The sequence below is a fragment of the Pongo abelii genome, chromosome 1, assembly GCF_028885655.2.
Source record: "Pongo abelii isolate AG06213 chromosome 1, NHGRI_mPonAbe1-v2.0_pri, whole genome shotgun sequence".
Taxonomy (NCBI): Eukaryota; Metazoa; Chordata; class Mammalia; order Primates; family Hominidae; genus Pongo; species Pongo abelii.
In genome coordinates, this window is record NC_071985.2 from 148,306,805 (window position 1) to 148,327,232 (window position 20,428).

At 36.5% G+C, this 20,428-nt stretch overlaps 1 protein-coding gene across 18 annotated transcripts in view; it reads left to right on the plus strand.

Moving 5' to 3' along the window:
- SSX2IP (SSX family member 2 interacting protein) overlaps positions 1-20,428 on the plus strand; it is a 46,438-nt gene that overhangs the window by 19,094 nt on the left and 6,916 nt on the right. For 7 of the 18 annotated variants that reach the window (XM_024257253.2, XM_054532301.1, XM_054532291.1 and 4 more), the window contains 11 exons: positions 190-321; positions 692-861; positions 1,610-1,822; positions 5,265-5,375; positions 6,940-7,075; positions 8,961-9,036; positions 9,116-9,293; positions 13,008-13,158; positions 14,997-15,133; positions 15,476-15,649; positions 19,551-19,665. In XM_024257253.2, coding sequence (XP_024113021.1) covers positions 279-321; positions 692-861; positions 1,610-1,822; positions 5,265-5,375; positions 6,940-7,075; positions 8,961-9,036; positions 9,116-9,293; positions 13,008-13,158; positions 14,997-15,133; positions 15,476-15,649; positions 19,551-19,665 — 1,504 coding nt within the window. In that variant the 5' untranslated portion in view covers positions 190-278. Of the gene's footprint in view, positions 1-189; positions 322-691; positions 862-1,609; positions 1,823-5,264; positions 5,376-6,939; positions 7,076-8,960; positions 9,037-9,115; positions 9,294-13,007; positions 13,159-14,996; positions 15,134-15,475; positions 15,650-15,896; positions 16,188-19,550; positions 19,666-20,428 lie in introns of those variants that run through there. The other 11 variants (XM_054532261.1, XM_054532332.1, XM_063711469.1 and 8 more) reach the window with 5 other exon arrangements.

Sequence of the window (20,428 nt, forward strand, 5' to 3'; positions counted from 1 at the left end):
TGATCCTTACATATTAATTATATTTTTATGTATATACACACACACAGCATGTTCTGTATCTGTGCATGGGAATAGATATTGCAAAATCCTTCTGTTCTGAAGCACATACAACTAATTCTTAAGCATTGGGTTTATATTGGCTTTCATATTTTAAATTAGATGCTATTATTCTATAATCTGCTTTTTAAGGAGATGCCTACATAGAAGAGTGACAGCAGGTGAACTAAATGTTTAACTGCTGAACTAGTTCCTCAGGTATCCTGGCTCTAGAGATTGCTATGGGAGATTGGATGACTGTTACAGATCCAGGTCTGTCTTCAGGTAATTAAGTCTAAATAATTGTAAACTAAAGCAGAAACTGTAAAGGTGAATTTTTCAATGAAAATATAAAATAATTACTGCAGGTGTTGAAGATGTGACTAAAGAGAGACAAATGGTTATAAAATACTTATTTTCATGTCTAGTGAGAACACCACTGTATTTGTATCTTTTTTGGAAAAAAAAAGGTATATCATTTTCATAAAGAGGCTTTGCCCTAATTTGAAAATACCTTAAAATATATATGTATATATTATAATTATATCTATATTTATGTGTATATATGTAATTCAAAGTCTTTAGTAATAGAGATTATGTTACCTTTACATACGTTTTTCTAAATTATTTATATAAGTGCCTTTTATTCTTTCAGAAAGCAAAACTATCTCTCAATATACCTCAGAAACAAAGATGTCTCCATCAAGTTTATACTCACAGCAAGTGCTATGTTCTTCAATACCTTTATCGAAAAATGTGCACAGTTTTTTCAGTGCCTTCTGCACAGAAGATAATATTGAACAGAGTATTTCATATCTTGATCAGGTAACATGTTTTTGTAAAAAACAATAGCATAAATCATGTTATATAATAGAATGTATCAAAATTATGAGAAAAACATTTGTCAAACACAAGTTTGTTGTTATGTAGTGCCCCTGAGACTTAGATTTTCAGAGAACCTTGGTGATTATCTCATCTAGAGATAGCAAGTCTAACTTTTTTGTTTGGAGCCGCTTCGCCTCCTCATTGTCCCAGGGGCTCCTCTACTGAGAGTCCAGCCATCACTTTATGGATGCAGAAACCCATGTGCCTTGCTCCATGTCACAGATTTATAGCAGAGGCTAAAAGATCCCTGTCCTCTTAACTCTTTGTCCTTTGGGATATTGACCATTTTCTTAACTATTTCAAGATAGTTTTCTATTTTTCTAAGAAAAGATTTCTATCTTTTGATTTTTTTTTTATTAAGTTGTCCAGTAACCAACCTTTTAAAATAATTCACATTTATTTTTAATTTTTGACAAAAAGTGTATATATTTGTCATGTTCAACATGTTTCAGAATACACGTTGTGAAATGGCTCAGTGTGCATACCTCACATACTTATATCATTTTTTGTGGTGAGAATTTACTCGCTCAGCAATTTCAGGAATATAGTACGTAGTTATTAGCTGAGGTCACCGTGTTGTACAATAGATCTATTGAACTTATTCTTCCTATCTAACTGAAAGTTTGTATCCTCTGACCAGTGTCTCCTCAACTGTAACCAACTTTAAGAAAACATTTTCTCCTACCAGGAATTGACTACTTTTGGTTTTCCTTCATTATATGAAGAATCCAAAGGTAAAGAGACAAAGAGAGAGTTAAATATAGTAGCTGTTTTAAATTGTATGAATGAGCTGCTTGTGCTTCAGCGGAAGAACCTTCTAGCTCAGGAAAATGTGGAGACACAGAATTTGAAGCTGGGAAGTGATATGGACCATCTACAGAGCTGCTACTCAAAACTTAAGGTAGAAATCGCAGATCTGTATTTTAATGCCATAATTATATAATTGAGTACTATAAATTTTTACTGACTTTATTAAATATTTCCGGGTTTTCTTAAGCTTTAGGGTTTTCTTTTTAAACAGGTAAGTAAAAGTGAACTTAAAATTTACACACATCTGCTTCCTAATACCTACAGTATATTGAAGGCATTAATTTTTTGAGCTGTTTAATGACTTGCTGAATCTGTAAAAAGTTAGATTAGGAAATATTTATGCTCTGGGAAAATAAAATAACAATTCTGTCGCCCCATCCAATCTTGGTTAAGAAAGTATATGCTTCATTTAAAAGTCTTATTGTAAGAGGCTGCACAAGTTAATTCCAAGAAAAATATTATTGAGGCATCTATGATGCCAAATGAGCTAAGGCTCAGTAATTAGAGCAGACTAGATAACTTCTCTTAGAAGCCCTGGGTCTCTGGAAAAGACTATAGAAAAATGCTTTAGTAAACTTGCTTTTCTCTTAAAAAAAAGGAAGTATTTTTCACAGGACCATTGAACCTACTAACTTTAAAATGTAGAATATTTGATGCTGGTTTCTGTTTTGATTTCTTTCTTTTTCTTCCTTTTATGTTTTCATTTTTATTTTTAAAATGTTTGTCCAAGGAGAAGGGAACAAGGTGTTCAAAATCATGGGGTGGTCGGGACTTATAGTTGTATATTATTAAGGATGTAATATAAATCAATCCAAGTCAATTTTTTCCTAAATATACAATTCTATATTGGGTTTTGTTATTTGTGAAAATCAAAGCCTTTGCATTTGCATACTGTCAGATGATCAGCTTCCTTTTAGTTTTTCATCTGTTGGTCCATGCCCGTTTACTTTTCTTTATTTTTCTTTGTGTACATCCTCCCCCACCCCACGCCATCTAAGAAAACAATAAAAAAAAACCCACTAAGAATCTTGAATCTTTGAGCTCTGTGAGGGAATAATAGGACCTGTCTATAGAATATTTTAAAATCCCCTTGCAGGAAATGTGCTGTAATGATGTGGCATAGAATTGGCCTACATGGGAACACTAGAAACTCTTGGGGACTGGTTTAGAGACATCTTTGCTCTTTATGAGAACCTGTGCCTACCAGCCTGTCATTGATAATGCTGTCTTATGTTGTCTTCTTGGTTCATACACAATGATAAAAGTATGTTTTCTCTTAATAATGTTTTTAGACTTTTATGCATCTTACTAAGGGATAGAGATGATCCAGCTACGTGTCTTGGCTGACTGGGGAACTGTGGTAGATTGGAGAGGGTAGTTGGTGCCCCCCAGGCTTATGGAAAGTTTATGAGTTATGGATGTTACTTTAATCCAGATCAGAGAGACCTATGCAAGGTCTTATTAAGGATTGGGCTGATCCAGAGTTGTAACCCTTGGCCACATGTCTTACAAGTAGCTAGTAAATCATTATGATATGTTGGTGATCTGAGGCTATTGAGCCTTTCCTTCAAGGAGTGTTCCCATTTATTAGGACTACTCAGAGCAGAGACTGTTTGTTCAGGATGTCTTCTAATATGCGATTTGACCTGGGCCAGAATCTTGTTATTTTGGGTCAACTATGGACAGAAATGTGTATTCAATGGTGAAAGTTGCCAATCTATCTGGAAAGGTTTCTAGATCTAGCATATGATTAATCCAACCTGTTGAACAAAATTTATTGAGTATGTGCTAGGCACTGAGTTTCAAAGATGAGTGAAACCCCAGTCCTAGGTCACGAGGAGATTGCAGTCCAGGGAAAGGAGACATATTGAAACATAACTGTTTGCTTCATTAATTGTTCTTGGGGTAAGAAGCAAGGGAAGGCTTCACGGAGAGGTAACACCTGATCTGAGATTGGAAGAATGAGTAGAAATTTGCTAGTGTTTGGAAATGTCATTCTAGGCAGAGTATATGACTTGTGTAAATGTGTAGCAGCATAAGAGATCACTGCACTTTAGAGGAACCACAAATATCTCTGTTGGGGCTGCTATGGGTATGTGATGGTATGAAGAGTGGTATGAGGTAAGGCTGGAGCCTCATCTCCAGATGATGTAAAAGGAATTGTACAAAAACAGGGAAGCACTGAGGAGTTGTAAACAGGAGGAAGACAATGTGTAAATATTTTGGCAGTGGGGTAAAGAAATTATAGGGGAATTGCAGACTTGTATTTGGGATGGAGTTAGGGGGCTCAGAAAGCCCTGGTGATAAGGATGCCTGTTAGCGACCCTTTGCTGAGCTTTTGGACTTGAACTAAGGTAGTGCTAATGGGGATAGTAAGTAAGATTGAGATCTGACGAACACTTAGGAAGTAGAATGGGTAGGATTTTATGAAAAATTGAATTTGGAGACTAGGGGTCATGGATTCAAGACCCCATTCAGGTCTCTGCCTTGAGTTACTGAGGATGGCGATATGATTCACTAAGAAGGAAGGAGGGGTGTGTGCAGATGTTCAGGGGTGATGCTGAGTTCAGGTAAAGTGTTGATAATCATGCTGAGTGAATTTCTGATTTGACATATATGCTACATATCACCTGGCCTAGTGCCTGTAAGTTATGTCATGCCAACTGATCTACCCTAGTAGTAAGTTTTACACATTCAAAAAACAAGGGTGCCAAAAATTGACAACCTTAGGGTTATCCAGGTTATACTCCTACATTTTCTGTATCTTCTTGAGATCTATTCTTACAGAAATTGTGCAAGTTATTATTTATGGTCGGTTATGACATAATTTGATTGGCTTTTGAATTTTATAAAAATATTAGTACAATTTTAAAAATATTCCATATGGGTGGCCTCATGCAGAACTCGGCACAGTTCCTCAGATGCGATAAGTTGAAAAGGAGCATCTTGTTTCATACTAATTCTGGCTTTGCTGCCATTCCTCTCTGGGAAGTACCTTCAGAGACTTTACCACTTGCAGGGAGAAGTGGTGTCACACAGAAGTCCCATTTCTGTGACTTGACGTGTTGCCACTTTGCTTGGTCACCCATCTTTTTCTTCAGACTTAGCTCCAAATCACTTTTGCTTCTTTTTCAAAGCCAAGTATACTCTCGAAGGATGATGACATTGCTGTACTTGAGGAGATCTTCAAAAGTGTGGTATAGAAGTGTTAAAAAGTATTAAAAATAAACTTTAAAAATATTCAGGGGCAGCATCATGGAGTGATGCTCTTTCCAGGGATCCATTTTGAAGCACTTTTGTATATATGTACAAAATTGGATATGTAAATTAAAATTTGATGTGTAAGTTTAAATGTTATAATTTTATAGTGTGCTTTGTAATAATTCCTTTAAATAAACACTTCATGTGCCACTAACATTTGATTTTGACTAATAAACACTAGGATGTATAACTACTTGTTACTGATCTTTTAAGGATTCAGTTATTCTAAATCCTTTATTAATTTTAAGCAAAATTGCATATAAATGTTTTAGGAACAATTGGAAACCTCCAGGAGGGAAATGATTGGGCTTCAGGAAAGAGACAGACAGTTACAATGTAAGAACAGGAATTTGCATCAGCTACTAAAGAATGAGAAAGATGAGGTGAGTTGTCAGTAATTGCAGATGAAGTTTAAGTGAATTTTTGTTTTCTTTGTAATATGAGATGACCATAAGAGCCACTTTACTTGAAAAAAGAAAGAACCATTTATTCATCTTTCCCCAAATTGATATGGTAGACCTTTGTGTATAGTATTTAACTGGAAGGTCAGGAACCCTCTCCACCACAGCCCCTGCCCCCAGTGGATCCATTTGGCTTAGATATTAGTTCATAGCTGGTAACAGCCAGTGTCCTGGACTGCCCTTCCTGGACTCATGTTCACTGTCACTTTTTCTTAGGCACAAGAGTGCTTTAGATGCAGATCTTTTATTCTCTGCTGTACCTGTATGTGATAGCTGAGGTGTCCCTTCTTGCATGCACTGTCTTAAATATTGACATTGTTCATCTAGTCAAGCAGCTTCTTCATTAAATGGGCACAGAAGCAGTTCACATTAAAAATCTAATTTCTGACACAAAAGATACAATTCTAATTTCTGCTTTAGTGGTTATTTAGCAGAATTCTAATTTCTACTTTAGTGGTTACTTGGACCTATAGCACTAATGCATTTCAAAATATTATTTTTTAATTTGTGTAGGAAGAAACCATTATGTTTTTATTGCTCTAAAGTATGAACCCGACCATGTAATAACTATAAAAATATAATACTTAGTTTCAGTATTTTGTATGTTGTTTTAACTATAATTAAAGACTTCTGAGGAGTGTATTTCTTTAAAGAGCCCTGGAGTGGTTTAGATAGATTTGTTTTACCATATTTGTTTATTTAGTAGTATATTTAGTAAGTAGGTAATTAGTATTTAAACTGTAAGGTTGCTTATACATGTTTCCTTGAGTTCACAGACAATTTTGACTAGATCTGTTGATTACATTTAAACGGTTTGAATACAGTTCATCTTCGGTAGGGATTAAGTTAATCATGTTAATCCCTAGCAGGGATTGCAAATGGCTTTGTAAAAGAATAGGACATACTCTATCAGGAGCTGCCTGAGAAACTATATAGATCTAAATTTTGAACAGCAGTGTCTGGCACATAGTAGATACTCAGCAAATATTTGGACTGGATTATTCTGCTGTTTGGACTTACTCGTATTTGAGAATTGTTTTTAATTAGAAAAATGAGCCTGCTTACCTGCTGCCATGTGTCACAGGCTTAATTCACTTTGTCACAGATTAATAAAAAGTATAAGTGATTGTAAGTCAGTAATACAACAAGGTCACTAAAAATGATCAGGTGAATTCTGTTTATCTCAGATGAAGTTTTAATCATTTTAATACTTCCATAAGAATATCTGGTTTTTAAATGATCAGAGTCTATATGTAAGGTAAAAGGTATAGGAGATAATTTAGAAAATTAGCACTTCTGGAAATTTCAGAATTAAAAAAACTTTATGTGATTCATATAATATTTTAAAAAGTGGTTTTTACTGGTTACAAATAAGGAAGAATCATCCTAGGATTTTAAAACCTATATGGGAAGATGAATTTTAGGATTTTTCTCTTTCGAATTTGTGAATTGTAACTGGGCTTATAATAGCAAATGCCTTTTTCAGGTACAAAAATTGCAAAATATCATTGCAAGTCGAGCTACTCAGTATAATCATGATATGAAGAGAAAAGAGCGTGAATATAATAAACTGAAGGAACGTCTACATCAACTTGTTATGAACAAGAAAGATAAGAAAATAGGTAAACAGCTGGCAAAGATCAGCTAAGAGAATAAATAAGCTAATACTATGCTTAGAAATAATTGTAAAAGGATTGAAAACAGTAACTCATGAAATGTTATTTTCATGCTTTATACAATTGATTTTCGGTGGTGTTTGTTTATATAAAAAAATTTAGACAACTGGTTAGTGGAAAATAAGTCATTTTGCCTTGCTTTATTTAATTGCATGTATTTTTTAACATGACCAGTGTAGAATTAATCCATAGAGGAAAACTAAGCCAGAGGACATTCTAATTTTCCATAGCAAAGAACTGATAATATTAAAAATCAGTGTCAGTTTCCGAGTATCAAAAGAAGTATTTTAGAGTAAACCTCATAAAATTTTTCATCAGACCAAATCGTTCATGTCAGTTTGAGTTCCTTTAAATAAGTTTAGCTGTACATTTTTGGAGCAGCTAGTCAAAAGGGTGGACTATAAAAGTTAGGCGTGTGTGTGTGTCTAAGGTATACTTTTTGCCTAATAGTAGTCTTTTTCAAAACTTTAAGCCATTTCATCCAATCTGTGGATAATTTCAAGTAGATAGTGTAAATTAAAAAGCAAAGAAACACGGAAGTAGAGCTTTACAATACAGTTTTGCTGGCCTGGTATAAATGTGAGGCACAAGAAGTGTGTGTATTTATTTATTGAAGAGTAGTTTCCAAGTGACTATAGGTAGTCCTCTAACATACATTATACCATGACACCCCTAAACTGTCTTACCTTAGATTTGAAAAACAGGCAATGAGCGTACGTTTCAGGCTGTCATGTGGTAGACTCTGCCTGCTGTCAGCAAGCAGTTTAGTGTTGACTACATCACTGTCATTCTGCAGCAGAGCTGTTGGAGGTGTCTGAATACTTTATTTTTTAAATTGTTGAAAAATAGAAATGAAGATTCAGTAATGTGCAGTTCAGATTGGAAATCTTTAGGTATCCTGAGTTAATCTTACTCATTTGGAGAATCATTGGTTTTTAAGTTTAGCCTCATGTTCATTCATGAAGGAAAAAAAATTAAAAAGCAGGATGAAATGCTGAAAGTATAAAATGTAACACAGAGAAGTTCATTAAGGATTTAGTTCTGGAAACAGAGCTCTTCCATTATAGGGGTCTGGCTGTTTCCTGGTCCAATCGGAAGTGACAGTTTCATAATGATTTTATTAACTCTAAGATTACAATAATTTAATCTTATTTCGTTCTTATGCCAAATGTTTCTATGTCCACCTGCAGCAGAAGATATTACTACTATCAGGGGCTCTGGCTCCTTTGATGAAAATAATGATGTTAATGTTAACAGGGCATGGCAAACTTTTTCTGTATAGATCCATATAGTAAACATTTTCAGCTTTATGGGATCTACAACTTATTTGTTGCACCTACTTATCTCTGCCATTGTAAAGGAAAAGTAGCCATAGGCAGCATATAAACAAGTAGATGTGGCTGTGTTCCCATAAAGCTTTATTTACAAAATCAGGCAGCTAGCCTGTGGGCCATTATCCACCAACCCTGATAATGAAATTAATAATGATAAAGTAACATTTATTAAGTACTTACTGTGCGCCAGATACTGTGTTCACTCTACCGTGTTGGATGCTTTAATAGTTATTTCTTTGTCTTCTCAACAACTCTTTGGTAGATACTTTTGTTATTCCCAGTGTCCAAGAAGAAACAGGCTTGGCAGTTAAATAACGTGCTGAGATCTCATTGCTTACAAGTGGTGGAACTAGAAACTCGAAAATTAGGCTGTTTAAGCCCAAATCCTAACCTATATACCAGGTTCACTTTCACCACTTATGTGTATAGAGTGCATTAGAGTTTTAGACGCTTAAGCATGTATGGTAAGAGTTAATTTTATGTGTTCATGTTTGTAGCTATGGACATTTTGAATTATGTCGGGAGAGCTGATGGAAAAAGAGGCTCCTGGAGGACTGGTAAAACTGAAGCCAGGTGAAGTCCAGTTTAAATTGATAAATGTAATCAGACTTCCTTCTATCCTGCATTTTCATACTGACAGTTTCTTTCTCAGGAATGAAGATGAAATGTATAAAATTCTCTTGAATGATTATGAATATCGTCAGAAACAAATCCTAATGGAAAATGCAGAACTTAAGAAGGTTCTTCAACAAATGAAAAAGGAAATGATTTCTCTTCTTTCTCCCCAAAAGAAGAAACCTAGAGAAAGAGTAGATGATAGTACAGGAACTGTAAGTGGCTCTTTCTTCTCTAATATAGTCTTCAGATTGCTAGTAAGAATAATTAAAACACGTGGTAGGCGTTCTCAATGGGGACACTATTGGTATTTTGAATAGGACACTCACTGCTATGCTACTTTCAGTTACTGTGACAACTGAAAAGACTGTTCCTGTATGTTTTCAGACATTCCCTGAAAAATGCTGGAGATGATTTTCCGGGGAATTAATACATGTCAAGCACTGTAAGAAGTGCTTTATAAGCATTGTCTCATTTTATAATATTCCTCATAACATATGAGATTATTTCATATATTATAATTTGATGATTTAGATACTATAAATATCCCCATTTTATAGATAAGGAAACTAAGGCATAATTCTTAGTAGCCCAGTATCACACATGACAGTGCTAGGATTTGAATCCAAGTTTCTCAGTCCAAAGCTCACGATCATAACCACTATGTCAAATATGCTTTCAATTGTTTTAGTATTATGTACTCTACTTTTCACAGAGTGAAACTTTTGTTAACTTTGGGAACCAAATAGTTTATAAATTTATTGAGTGTTCTTTATGTTCTAGTCTCTGGAAAGGAAAGGCTAAAAAGATTTTGACTTTTTCCCTCAAGAAGCTCTTTTTGGGAGAGACAGACGTGGAGAAGTGATTGTTACATGTGTTAGGTGCTGTAATAAGGTGGTACAATGTGCAGAACAGAATAGTTATGGCAATCAAGGCATCACAGAGAAAGTGACATTTTCACTGCTTCTTAGAAAATAAGTATTTTTGAAGTTAAAAAAAAAACATGGAGAAAGCATTCCAGAGAATGGGAGTAATATATGCAGAGGTCTGAAAAAAAAATCACATAATGGTGAAAAGTTCATTTTACTTAATTGCTTTACATATAAATTAAAATCGTAGGTTTCAGCAAGTTCACATTAGTGATAAAAATCTGAAAATAATGTTGATGGAAAATGCTAGTTAACAGCAAGATACCAGAACTTGTTTTTTAAACCTGTATTTGAGGATTATTTATTTTGTGGTATCACAGATCAGTCCAGCTGATAAGCCCATCCCAGCACTTACCTTTTTTTCTCCTTAACATTTTTTTAAAAAATATTACCTAAATATTTTTATTTACTTATTTTTTTTGAGAGACGGAGTCTTGCTCTGTTGCCAGGCTGGAGTGCAGTGGCACAATCTCGGCTCGCTGCAACCTCCGCCTCTCGAGTTCAAGTGATTCCCCTGCCTCAACCTCCTGAGTAACTGGGACTATAGGCAGCCGCCACCATGCCCTGCTAATTTTTTTTTTTTTTTTTGTATTTTAGTAGAGACAGGATTTTACCATGTTAGCCAGGATGGTCTCAATCTCCTGACCTCGTGATCCACCCGCGTCAGCCTCCCAAAGTGCTAGGATTACAGGCATGAGCCACTCACTGCATCTGGCCTTTTTGAGACGGAGTTTTGCTCTTGTTGCCCAGGCTGGAGTGCAGTGGCACCATCTCACCTCACTGCAATCTCCGCCTCTCGGGTTCGAGCGATTCTTCTGCCTCAGCCTCCAGAGTAGCTGGGATTACAGGCATGCACCACCATGCACGGCCAATTTTGTATTTTTTGTAGAGACGGGGTTTCTCCATGTCGGTCAGGCTGGTCTCGAATTCCCGAATATCTTTTACATTCTCCATTTTGAGGCCTGCTTGACCTCTTATATGTAGTTAACCTTTTATCTCAAACTCTGTCACTTCTAGTCAGTTCTTAACATTCACTAATACTTCTTCAAAGTTAGCACAGTGTCCGTTACTACTGCAGCATCTTCAGTTTTTGGTCCATCCTTAATGTCTCATCACCAGATTTCAGTTAGCAAAAGTATGTGGTAAGTCAGGGAGATCTTTCTTCAGTGATTAAACCCTCCTCACCCCCATTACTCAGCCAGTGGGTAGTATCCTGTATAATTCTTCATAATTCACATGTTTAAGTGGACGAACAATGATCTCTTAAATATATATTCTAGTTTTAAAAGATCCATTTTTCTAGCTCCCTTTTCTCTGGGAAAGATTTTTGAAGCATTATAGCAAGAGAAATAAGATGTAATGTTGGAATGCCTAGGTAGCATCCACGTTTCATTTATTATTTGACCTACTTACTTGTAAAACATATACCGAAAATTCAGGTAAAATGAATTTGTTGTTTTGTTTTTTGGTTTTTTAGAGGCAGGGTCTTGTTGCCCAGGCTGGTCTCGAACTCCTGGGCTTAAACAGTCATCCCACCTTGGCCTCACAGAGTGTTGGGATTACAGGCGTGAGCCACTGTGCCCAGCCGAATTTTTTATTTTCATTTTGTGGTTACAGAGTTCTGTTCAATCTGAGAAATGTGCAATAATTATTCATTTTTCTTTTCTTTTTGAGATGGAGTCTCGTTCTGTCACCAGGCTGGAGTGCTGTGGTGACATCTCAGCTCACTGCAACCTCCGCCTCCCGGGTTCAAGTGATTCCCCTGCCTCAGCCTCCTGAGTAGCTGGAAGTACAGGCATGCACCACCACGCCCAGCTAATTTTTGTATTTTTAGTAGAGACAGGGTTTCACCATGTTGGCCAGGATGGTCTCGATCTCTTGACCTCGTGATCCACCCACCTGTGCCTCCCAAAGTGCTGGGATTACATACAGGCGTGAGCCACCCCACCCGGCCAATAATTTTTCTAACAGATTGGTAGTATTCTAATAGGCTTTAAAATGTTCAGAAGAGAAGTTGTGCTTCCTTGGAAGAGTTAACTGGCAAGTAGCTTTTGAGGATTGGCAGGGGCTAGAATCACCATGAGCTGGATCCTGGGCCATTCCCCTGTCTGCTCCACCTCAGAGACCCTGACCTCTGCTAGCCCGTTGCTGACCTCAACTACTGATAGAGTTCTTCAGACTCAGTTGCTCCCTCATCCTGCTGATCTCCATGTGCGAGCAGTCGAATCAGCCCTTCTTTCTTTTCATCTTTTATCTTCCTTTTTTCCTCAGCAAGATTTTTATTGTTCAAATTAGTGAAGTATCTCTCTCTACCTTCCTGAATATTAATGACAAATTAGAACTACTTAATGTAGATGTGGGTTATTATGACATATATCCATTTTAGTATTGTTTTCCCATGTTCTTTATCCTGCTTTGATTCTGTATGATCATATATCAGTAAAGTGTGCTACTTCTTTATGATTTCATATTTTGGCGGAATACAAAGAAAAGTATCTCCAGTTGTATAAAAAAGTATATGAGGAGAATAGAATTAACAGTTGCTTTTATTAAATACTTCAGAGATTATTTCACAAGTGCATTTCTTTAAGCAGCCTAGGCTTAGAAACAAGTTGATCTAATGTCAAATATCAGTTCTGCCTCTTAGTTGTAATGCTGCTTCTCTAAGCCTCAGTTTTCCCACATTGTAATGAGCTGAGGGTTAAATAACGTGAAAACATCCAACACATTAGACAGATAGTGATATCTCCTTCTCAGACAGCTTCATGACTCTTGTCATTAACTGTATTTGGATTCAAATTCAGGTTTAGAGAGAGCTGAATTTAGGAGTCTCTTTTTTTTTTCAAGACATTTGAATACTGGGTCATATATGCATAAGACACAGCACAGAAATGATTTTGATGTGGCTCCCTCTGGTAATCACACTGAAGACTACTTGCCTGAGCATCTAAAGCCATTGTAAGGTATTAGCCTTTCCTCTTCATCTCTCTCTGCTTGTAGGTTATTTCTGATGTTGAAGAAGATGCCGGGGAACTAAGCAGAGAGAGTATGTGGGACCTTTCCTGTGAAACTGTGAGAGAGCAGCTTACAAACAGCATCAGAAAACAGTGGAGAATTTTGAAAAGTCATGTAGAAAAACTTGATAACCAAGGTAACCACTGCTTCTATGCATGTAAAGTGAGTTGTGACATTTGGTAAGGTGTTGATTTTTAGTCACTTAGAAAGCCACATTATAGGCTTAGAGCTAAAGTACTATACTTCAGTTTGGTGGTTTGAAAGCAAGATTTTGCATACATTTATTTTTTCATTTTATTTTATTTTATTTTATTTTACTTTTTGAGACAGAACCTTGCTCAGTCACCCAGGCTGGAGTGTAGTGGTGCCATCTCGGCTCACTGTAACCTCCGCCTCCCAGGTTCAAGTTATTCCTCCTGCCTCAGCCTCCTGAGCAGCTAGGACTATAGGCGCACATCACAGCCAGCTAATTTTTTGGTGTGTTTTTAGTAGAGATGGGGTTTTGCTGTGTTGGCCAGGCTTATCTCGAACTCCTGGCCTCAAGTGATTCACCTGCATTGGCCTCCCCAGAGTGTCTGGATTACAGGTGTGAGCCACAGTGCACAGCCGAGATTTTACATACATTTAGATGTGAGGTTTGAACCTCACTGAGAAAAATACACTTTGGTCTCAGAGTGAATGTTTGAAAAGAGGACATCATGGATCCATCTGCTCTGGATGCAGTGTACAATCAAACTAAGATAACTGAGTCGGGATAAAAGACTACACATTGGGTATAGTGTACACTGCTTGGGTGATGGGTGCACCAAAATCTCAGAAATCACCACTAAAGATCTTATTCATGTAACCAGCCACCACCTGTTCCCCCCCAAAAAGAGAAAACTGAGTCTCTTTTACTGACTCTCAAAAATCAAGAAGTATTTATCATAGTATTGATAGGAACCTTTTGCTTATTTCTAGATGCTTGCAGGTTACTATGTTCCTAGTAATTCACTTAAATTTATTTTTAAAATAATAGATGTTTAATGCAAAATATTAATTTGGAAGTATATAAAGTAGAATATCCTGGTCTGCATTCCATACATATAACACTTAACAGTTTGGTGCATAGTTTTCTATACTTTCCTGTATGGATTTGAAAGATACTTATTTTTTTTTTATTTTAAAAATTGAATATTACCTATATTTTTCTTCAGTGTGCTTTTCTCACTTAACTATTATCCTTATACATAGCTCTACATTGATGAATATATTCTTAATATTTTCTACTTGGTAAAGTTTGAATGCTTTTAAACTAGGAAAATGAAGATTTCTGCTCAGTAAATGAAGCCTATTTAAAGAAAAATTTAAATTGTCAGAATATGAACTCAGTGCCATTGTGTTAAGTATTAGTAAAGAGCAATCAGCAAAATTATTATTACAGCACCAAAATGAATATACACGAGATTTTGTTCATTGGAGTCAATGCTGTTTATTAGCAAAAAGCAAGTATGTTTGGACTTCATATTTGTTGAATTTAATACTTGAGACCAAGATTTGTAACACTTCATTGATCTTTGAAGCAGTGTCAACAAAAAACATGATTTTATTTTTCTCTTCTCTGAATATGGCCATTTTGTCTGTTTTTAATTAGGACATAATCTTGAATAAATATGGATTACAAATTGTTGGCAATAGAGCTCTGTTTTTAAGCATATCATTTAGTCTTAAAATTGCACAAATGTGTAATTGTCATGAACTCCTGTAGTTGCTTTGCTTCTTAAACATTTTTTATAATGTTAAAATAATATAAATTTAATTTTGTTATAGCTTATGAAATTTTAAAAAGTCAAAGGATATAACTACTTTTTAGAAAACCTGTAAAATTCTAGAAAGATAAAAGTTCTGAGAGCCCTTATTTTAAAGATATGTGCAAAACACTGTAAACTAAGTGGTGGCTATAAGACCTGTGTCAACTTACTGATTTTGTCTTAGTTTCAAAGGTACACCTGGAAGGTTTTAATGATGAAGATGTAATCTCACGACAAGACCATGAACAAGAAACTGAAAAACTCGAGTTAGAAATTCAGCAGTGTAAAGAAATGATTAAAACTCAGCAACAGCTTTTACAGGTGAATATGAATTACCTTTTAAAGCTGTTCTCCATGAAAAGCCAGAATTGTGCTGAACCTTACCAGATTTGTATTCCTTTATTTCATAAGGCCCTGGTATTTGACAGTTTTCTAGTCTGTGTTCCCTGCTGACAGACACATTGTGTACCACTCCTTAAATAGTCCATACTTTGCTAGTTGGGGTAGTAGCTTTCGGGAAATGAGAATTCTCATTTGACTTTTTGATTCTTAATAATTTCTATTCCTGCCCTGAAGTTTGACCGGCCTTCCCTTGCTTTCATTTCAACTCGTTGGAGTGTTGCAAGGTCCCTCAGGAACTTACTATGTTTTAAATTTTAATAGCAGCAGCTCGCTACTGCATGTGATGATGATACCACTTCACTGTTACGAGACTGTTATTTGTTGGAAGAAAAGGAACGCCTCAAAGAAGAATGGTCCCTTTTTAAAGAGCAGAAAAAGAATTTTGAGAGGGAGAGACGAAGCTTTACAGAAGCCGCTATTCGCCTGGGATTGGAGGTATTTTAAACAATTGTAGTGCTTTTGAAAATACTGGGGATGGGTGGGCCTCAGTAGAATGCTTCTAAGGTCTACTTTTGTTTCTTGCTATTTACTTATTTTCTAAAATATTTACTGGTGATCTCATAAATAATTTGAAATGAAAGGGAGGCTGAGCATATAGAATGGGATCATTTCCCCTTACCAGATTTGAGAATTGAACTTAAAAAAAAAAAAAAACGCTATAAGCATTTATTACTGCTTTCAGATTGGCTTTCTCCTGCTAAGTGTTTTACACAAGAAATCTCTTTTGGGTATCCATCATTCATCCACTGTCAGTAGGTGTGGTGTCAGAAGACAGTGCAACCAAGACTACATTTGCTGTTTAAAAAGGAAGTATAATAAAAAATTAAGTTCTCTTCTCCCCAGTCCATCATTGTTATATATTCGCTCTATAGCGTGCTTTTTTTACTTAGCAATGTGTCATCTACATAGTCCCCCTTCAAAAATTGTAGCAGTAATGTCTGAATAAGGTTAAAAAAAAAGAAATCAGCAAAACTCATTAAAAAAAGCTACAAAGTAAGAAAGTATCCTCCTTTCTCATCCTCAGTTTCATTCCTTAGAGGTAACTGCTGTTTAAAAAGTATCTGTTGGAAATTCTTCTAGGAAGTACTATTTTAACTTTTAATGTATTTCACGTTTTCTTGTTTATCAGTTCATTGATTCCCTGCTATGAAAGATAAGGAGTTCTGTGTCCTTGTTGTACCTCCTACCTACACCCTTCCTCATTCACATCTCATGTCTTCATACACCCTTCCTCATTCACATCTCATGTCTTCATAATATTGTTCCTCTTGTTCGTCTGCTTGCCCTTTTTTTTTGCTTTAAGGAAATAATAAAAAGCTTCCATTTCATGTTTGTTCAACTTCAGTCAGTATCAGTTCATCCCTGCAGTGAAAGCTGAGGACTTTCTTGTTGTTACTCTTGTTCTACCTCTCTTGCTGTACTACTTTGCAATTTTTGTGACATTATTTTTCATTGTTATCACATTCATAGTTTGTCCTCTAACACAATCGAGGTATAAGTACTTTGTCTAAACTTGAGACTTAAAAGTTGGAAAACCAGGAAAGAAAATTGATAATATTAAAATTATGTAAATATTATTCTATAACCAATATGTTTGGACACAGAAAATATTCTGTATTATTAAGACTTTGCCACCCAGAGAGTTATATCACTATCTAGTGAATTCTTTTTTCTCTGTAGCTTCCTTTGTGATTTCCTGAATTAGATTCAGCTGCCATGTTTCTTATATCTCATGTTACTGTCTTTCTTGGGTTTCTATTCAATTTGCTGTATTAGTAATTGAGTAATTACTAATTCTTGAGTAATTTTTTTTTATAAATAGTGCATGAGCTATAAACATTCTGAATTCTGGAATAGTCAAAAATATATTCATACTTGATTGGTTTGGCTGGGTATAGAATTTGGATTCCAATTTTTTTCCCTCAAAACTTTGAATTATTCCATTTCTCCTAGTGTTTAGTTTTACTGATGAGAAGCCTGATTGTAATATACCTGTGTTACTTTGTAGATGATAACTGTGTTTTGTCTTCTATCTCCCTCTGTGGAAGCTTTGGTATTTTCTTAAAGTTTGGAAATTTTACCAGGATACTTCTAGAGAGTTCCTTTCATCCTAAAGATTCTGTATTTCTTTAATTTAGGGAAATTTTCTTCTTTATTTTTTCCTTCTTTGACTTCTCTGTGTTCTGGAACTTTTGTTAGACACACATTTGGCCTTCTGAATATATATCTACAGGTTGACTTTTGTTCTCAATTCTGGGATATTCTCTTAACCTTTACCTTAGAGATCACGAAACTGGCTTTTCAGGGTCAGTTTTATTATTTGCTTTAGCCACTGAGTTTTTGCTTCAGAATTTATCTTTAAAATTTTCTAATGTCCTTAATTTTTGCTTTTCTTTATATAGCATGATGTTATTTTACAGATGTTTATTAATCTGTCTGATAATATTTGTTACATTTTTTAAAAAGATTTCTTTCATCTCTTGAATTATCTCTTATCCATGGTCAATTTTCTATTTATCTTGACCTTTTTTCTATATTAGTTTTCTCAAATGTTTGGTGATGCATGATTCTGTATCAATATTTATGAATGAAAGACTGTGTGTTGCTTGTTTTAAGTAGCTGACGTGGATTTCCTCAGTTCACAGTGTGAACATCTGTTTCACCAGTAGCTATCTTCAGGGAACAACACTTGCACCAGCATTGTCTCCTACCTGTTTCCAAGCCCTTATTCCCCACATTACTTCAAGAGAGTAATTACTCTTGCTACTTTGCATATTGCTCCCAGTTGCCAGGTGCCTTTCCCTGCATGAGAATTTTTCTCCGTCTGGTCACCGGGACAGTGGGCATAGTGAGGGATGGGAGGGAGGCATGCAAGACCTGAGGGCTGATGGAGAATTTAGTTTAGGATTCATCAGCTATTCAGAAGGGGGAGGTTTGACATAATTTGCCTATGCCCTCTTGTGGTTTAGTGGTGGTGGCTACCAGTACTGGTAGATGGCTAGAGGATGAGAGAAATGCTTGATGAAGTCATAGGTCCTGTTTTTCAAGTGACTAATTTACAATATAGATTATTTTTCTTTTGTTTGTAACTTTATAATGTTTTGTATGTTCAAAAGTTATGCTAATATTCTGTTCCATTTTTTGCATTGTTTATTTGAACTTAAAATTGGTATGAAGACAGTGATGGTTGGTTTATTAGGTGAAACAGATGGATTTCTGTTTTTTAAACGTAATTTTTTCATAAGTGAAATTTTTCTTAGTTTTTTTGGTTTTGTTTTGCTCTTTTTTTTTTTTTTTTTTTTTTGAGATAGAGTCTCACTCTGTTGCCCAGGCTAGAGTGCAGTGGCGTGATCTCGGCTCACTGCAAGCTCTGCCTCCTGGGTTCATGCCATTCTCCTGCCTCAGCCTCCTGAGTAGCTGGGACTACAGGCACCTGCCACCACACCCGGCTAATTTTTTTTATTTTTTTATTTTTAGTAGAGACGGGGTTTCATCGTGTTAGCCAGGATGGTCTCAATCTCCTGACCTCGTGATCCACCCGCCCTGGCCTCCCAAAGTGCTGGGATTACAGGCGTGAGCCACCGCGCCCGGCCTTGTTTTGCTTTTTGAGATGGAGCCTCGCTTTGTTGCCCAGGCAGGAGTGCAGGGGTGCAATCTTAGCTCACTGCAACCCCTGCCTCCTGGGTTCATGCAATTCTCCTGCCTCAGCCCCCTGAAGTAGCTGGGACTACAGGCACGCGCCACCATGCCTGGCTAAATTTTGTGTTTTTAGTAGAGATGGGGTTTCACCATGTTGGCCAGGTTGGTCTCAAACTCCTGACCTTGTGATCCGCCCACCTTGTCCTCCCAAAGTGCTGGGATTACAGGCATGAGCCACTGTGCCCGGCTCTTTTTTTTTTTTTTTTTTTTTTGAGATACAGTCTTGCTGTGTCACCTAGGCTGGAGTGCAGTGGTGCTATCTCGGCTCACTTCAGCTTCAACTTCCCAGGCTCTAGCCATCCTCCCTCCTCAGCCTCCCAAGTAGCTGAGACTGTAGTCCTGTGCCACCATGCCCAGCCAATGTTTGTATTTTGTGTAGAGACCGGGTTTTGCCGTGTTGCCTAGGCTGGTCTGGAACTCCTCAGCTCAAGTGCTCCACCAACCCTCAGCCTCCCAAAATACTGGGATTACAGACGAGTGCTGAAATTATTCTTAGTTTTTTAGGTTAACTCATTTGACATAAGAAGTACGAATAGATAGCCAGAGAGCAAACAAAGATAGCTAGAGCAATCATGTGAAATGGCAACTGTGTGGATGTTGAAATATTGATCATTATTTCTTTGGTTGTTTATGGTAGAGAAAGGCATTTGAAGAAGAAAGAGCCAGTTGGTTAAAGCAGCAGTTTTTAAATATGACTACCTTTGACCACCAGAACTCAGAAAATGTGAAACTTTTCAGTGCCTTCTCAGGAAGTGAGTACTTTATAAACTCTTTAATTTGAATATGCATATAAATAAAATTATTTACATATTACAAAATACTACATATTGTTAATACAAAACTTTGGAAATCACCAATTAGAGCTCTCTAATTATAACTAAAAGTCAACTTTTTTTTGTTTGTTTTTGAGAAGGAGTCTTGCTCTGTCGCCCAGGTTGGAGTGCAGTGACGTGACCTTGGCTGACTGCAACCTCTGCCTCCCGGCTTCACGCGATTATCTTGTCTCAGCCTCCTGAGTAGCTGGGATTACAGGCATGTGCCACCACGCCTGGCTAATTTTTGTATTTTTAGTAGAGACGGGTTTTTACCATATTGGCCAGGCTGGTCTTGAACTCCTGACCTCAGGTGATCCACCCATCTCAGCCTCCCAAAGTGCTGGGATTATAGGCATGAGCCACTGCTCCTGGCCTAAAAATCAACTTTAATATTTTATTTACTGTAGTCAAAGTGAGGATGAGAGGGGGACTGTGCATACCAAAAGTAACTTTTGTTGTGAGTTTGTAATAATGTGAAGTTTTTGAAAATTTACATCGAGAATTTTTTTTTTCAAGATGTAGTCTTGCCCTGTCACCCAGGCTGGAGTGCATCTCGGCTCTCTGCAGCCTCAGCGTCCTGGGCTCAGGCAGTCCTCCTTGCCTCAGCCTCCTGAGTAGCTGAGACTATAGGCACACACCACCATACCCAGATAATTTTAAAAACTTTTTTGTAGAGACAAGCCCTCGCTATACTACGCAG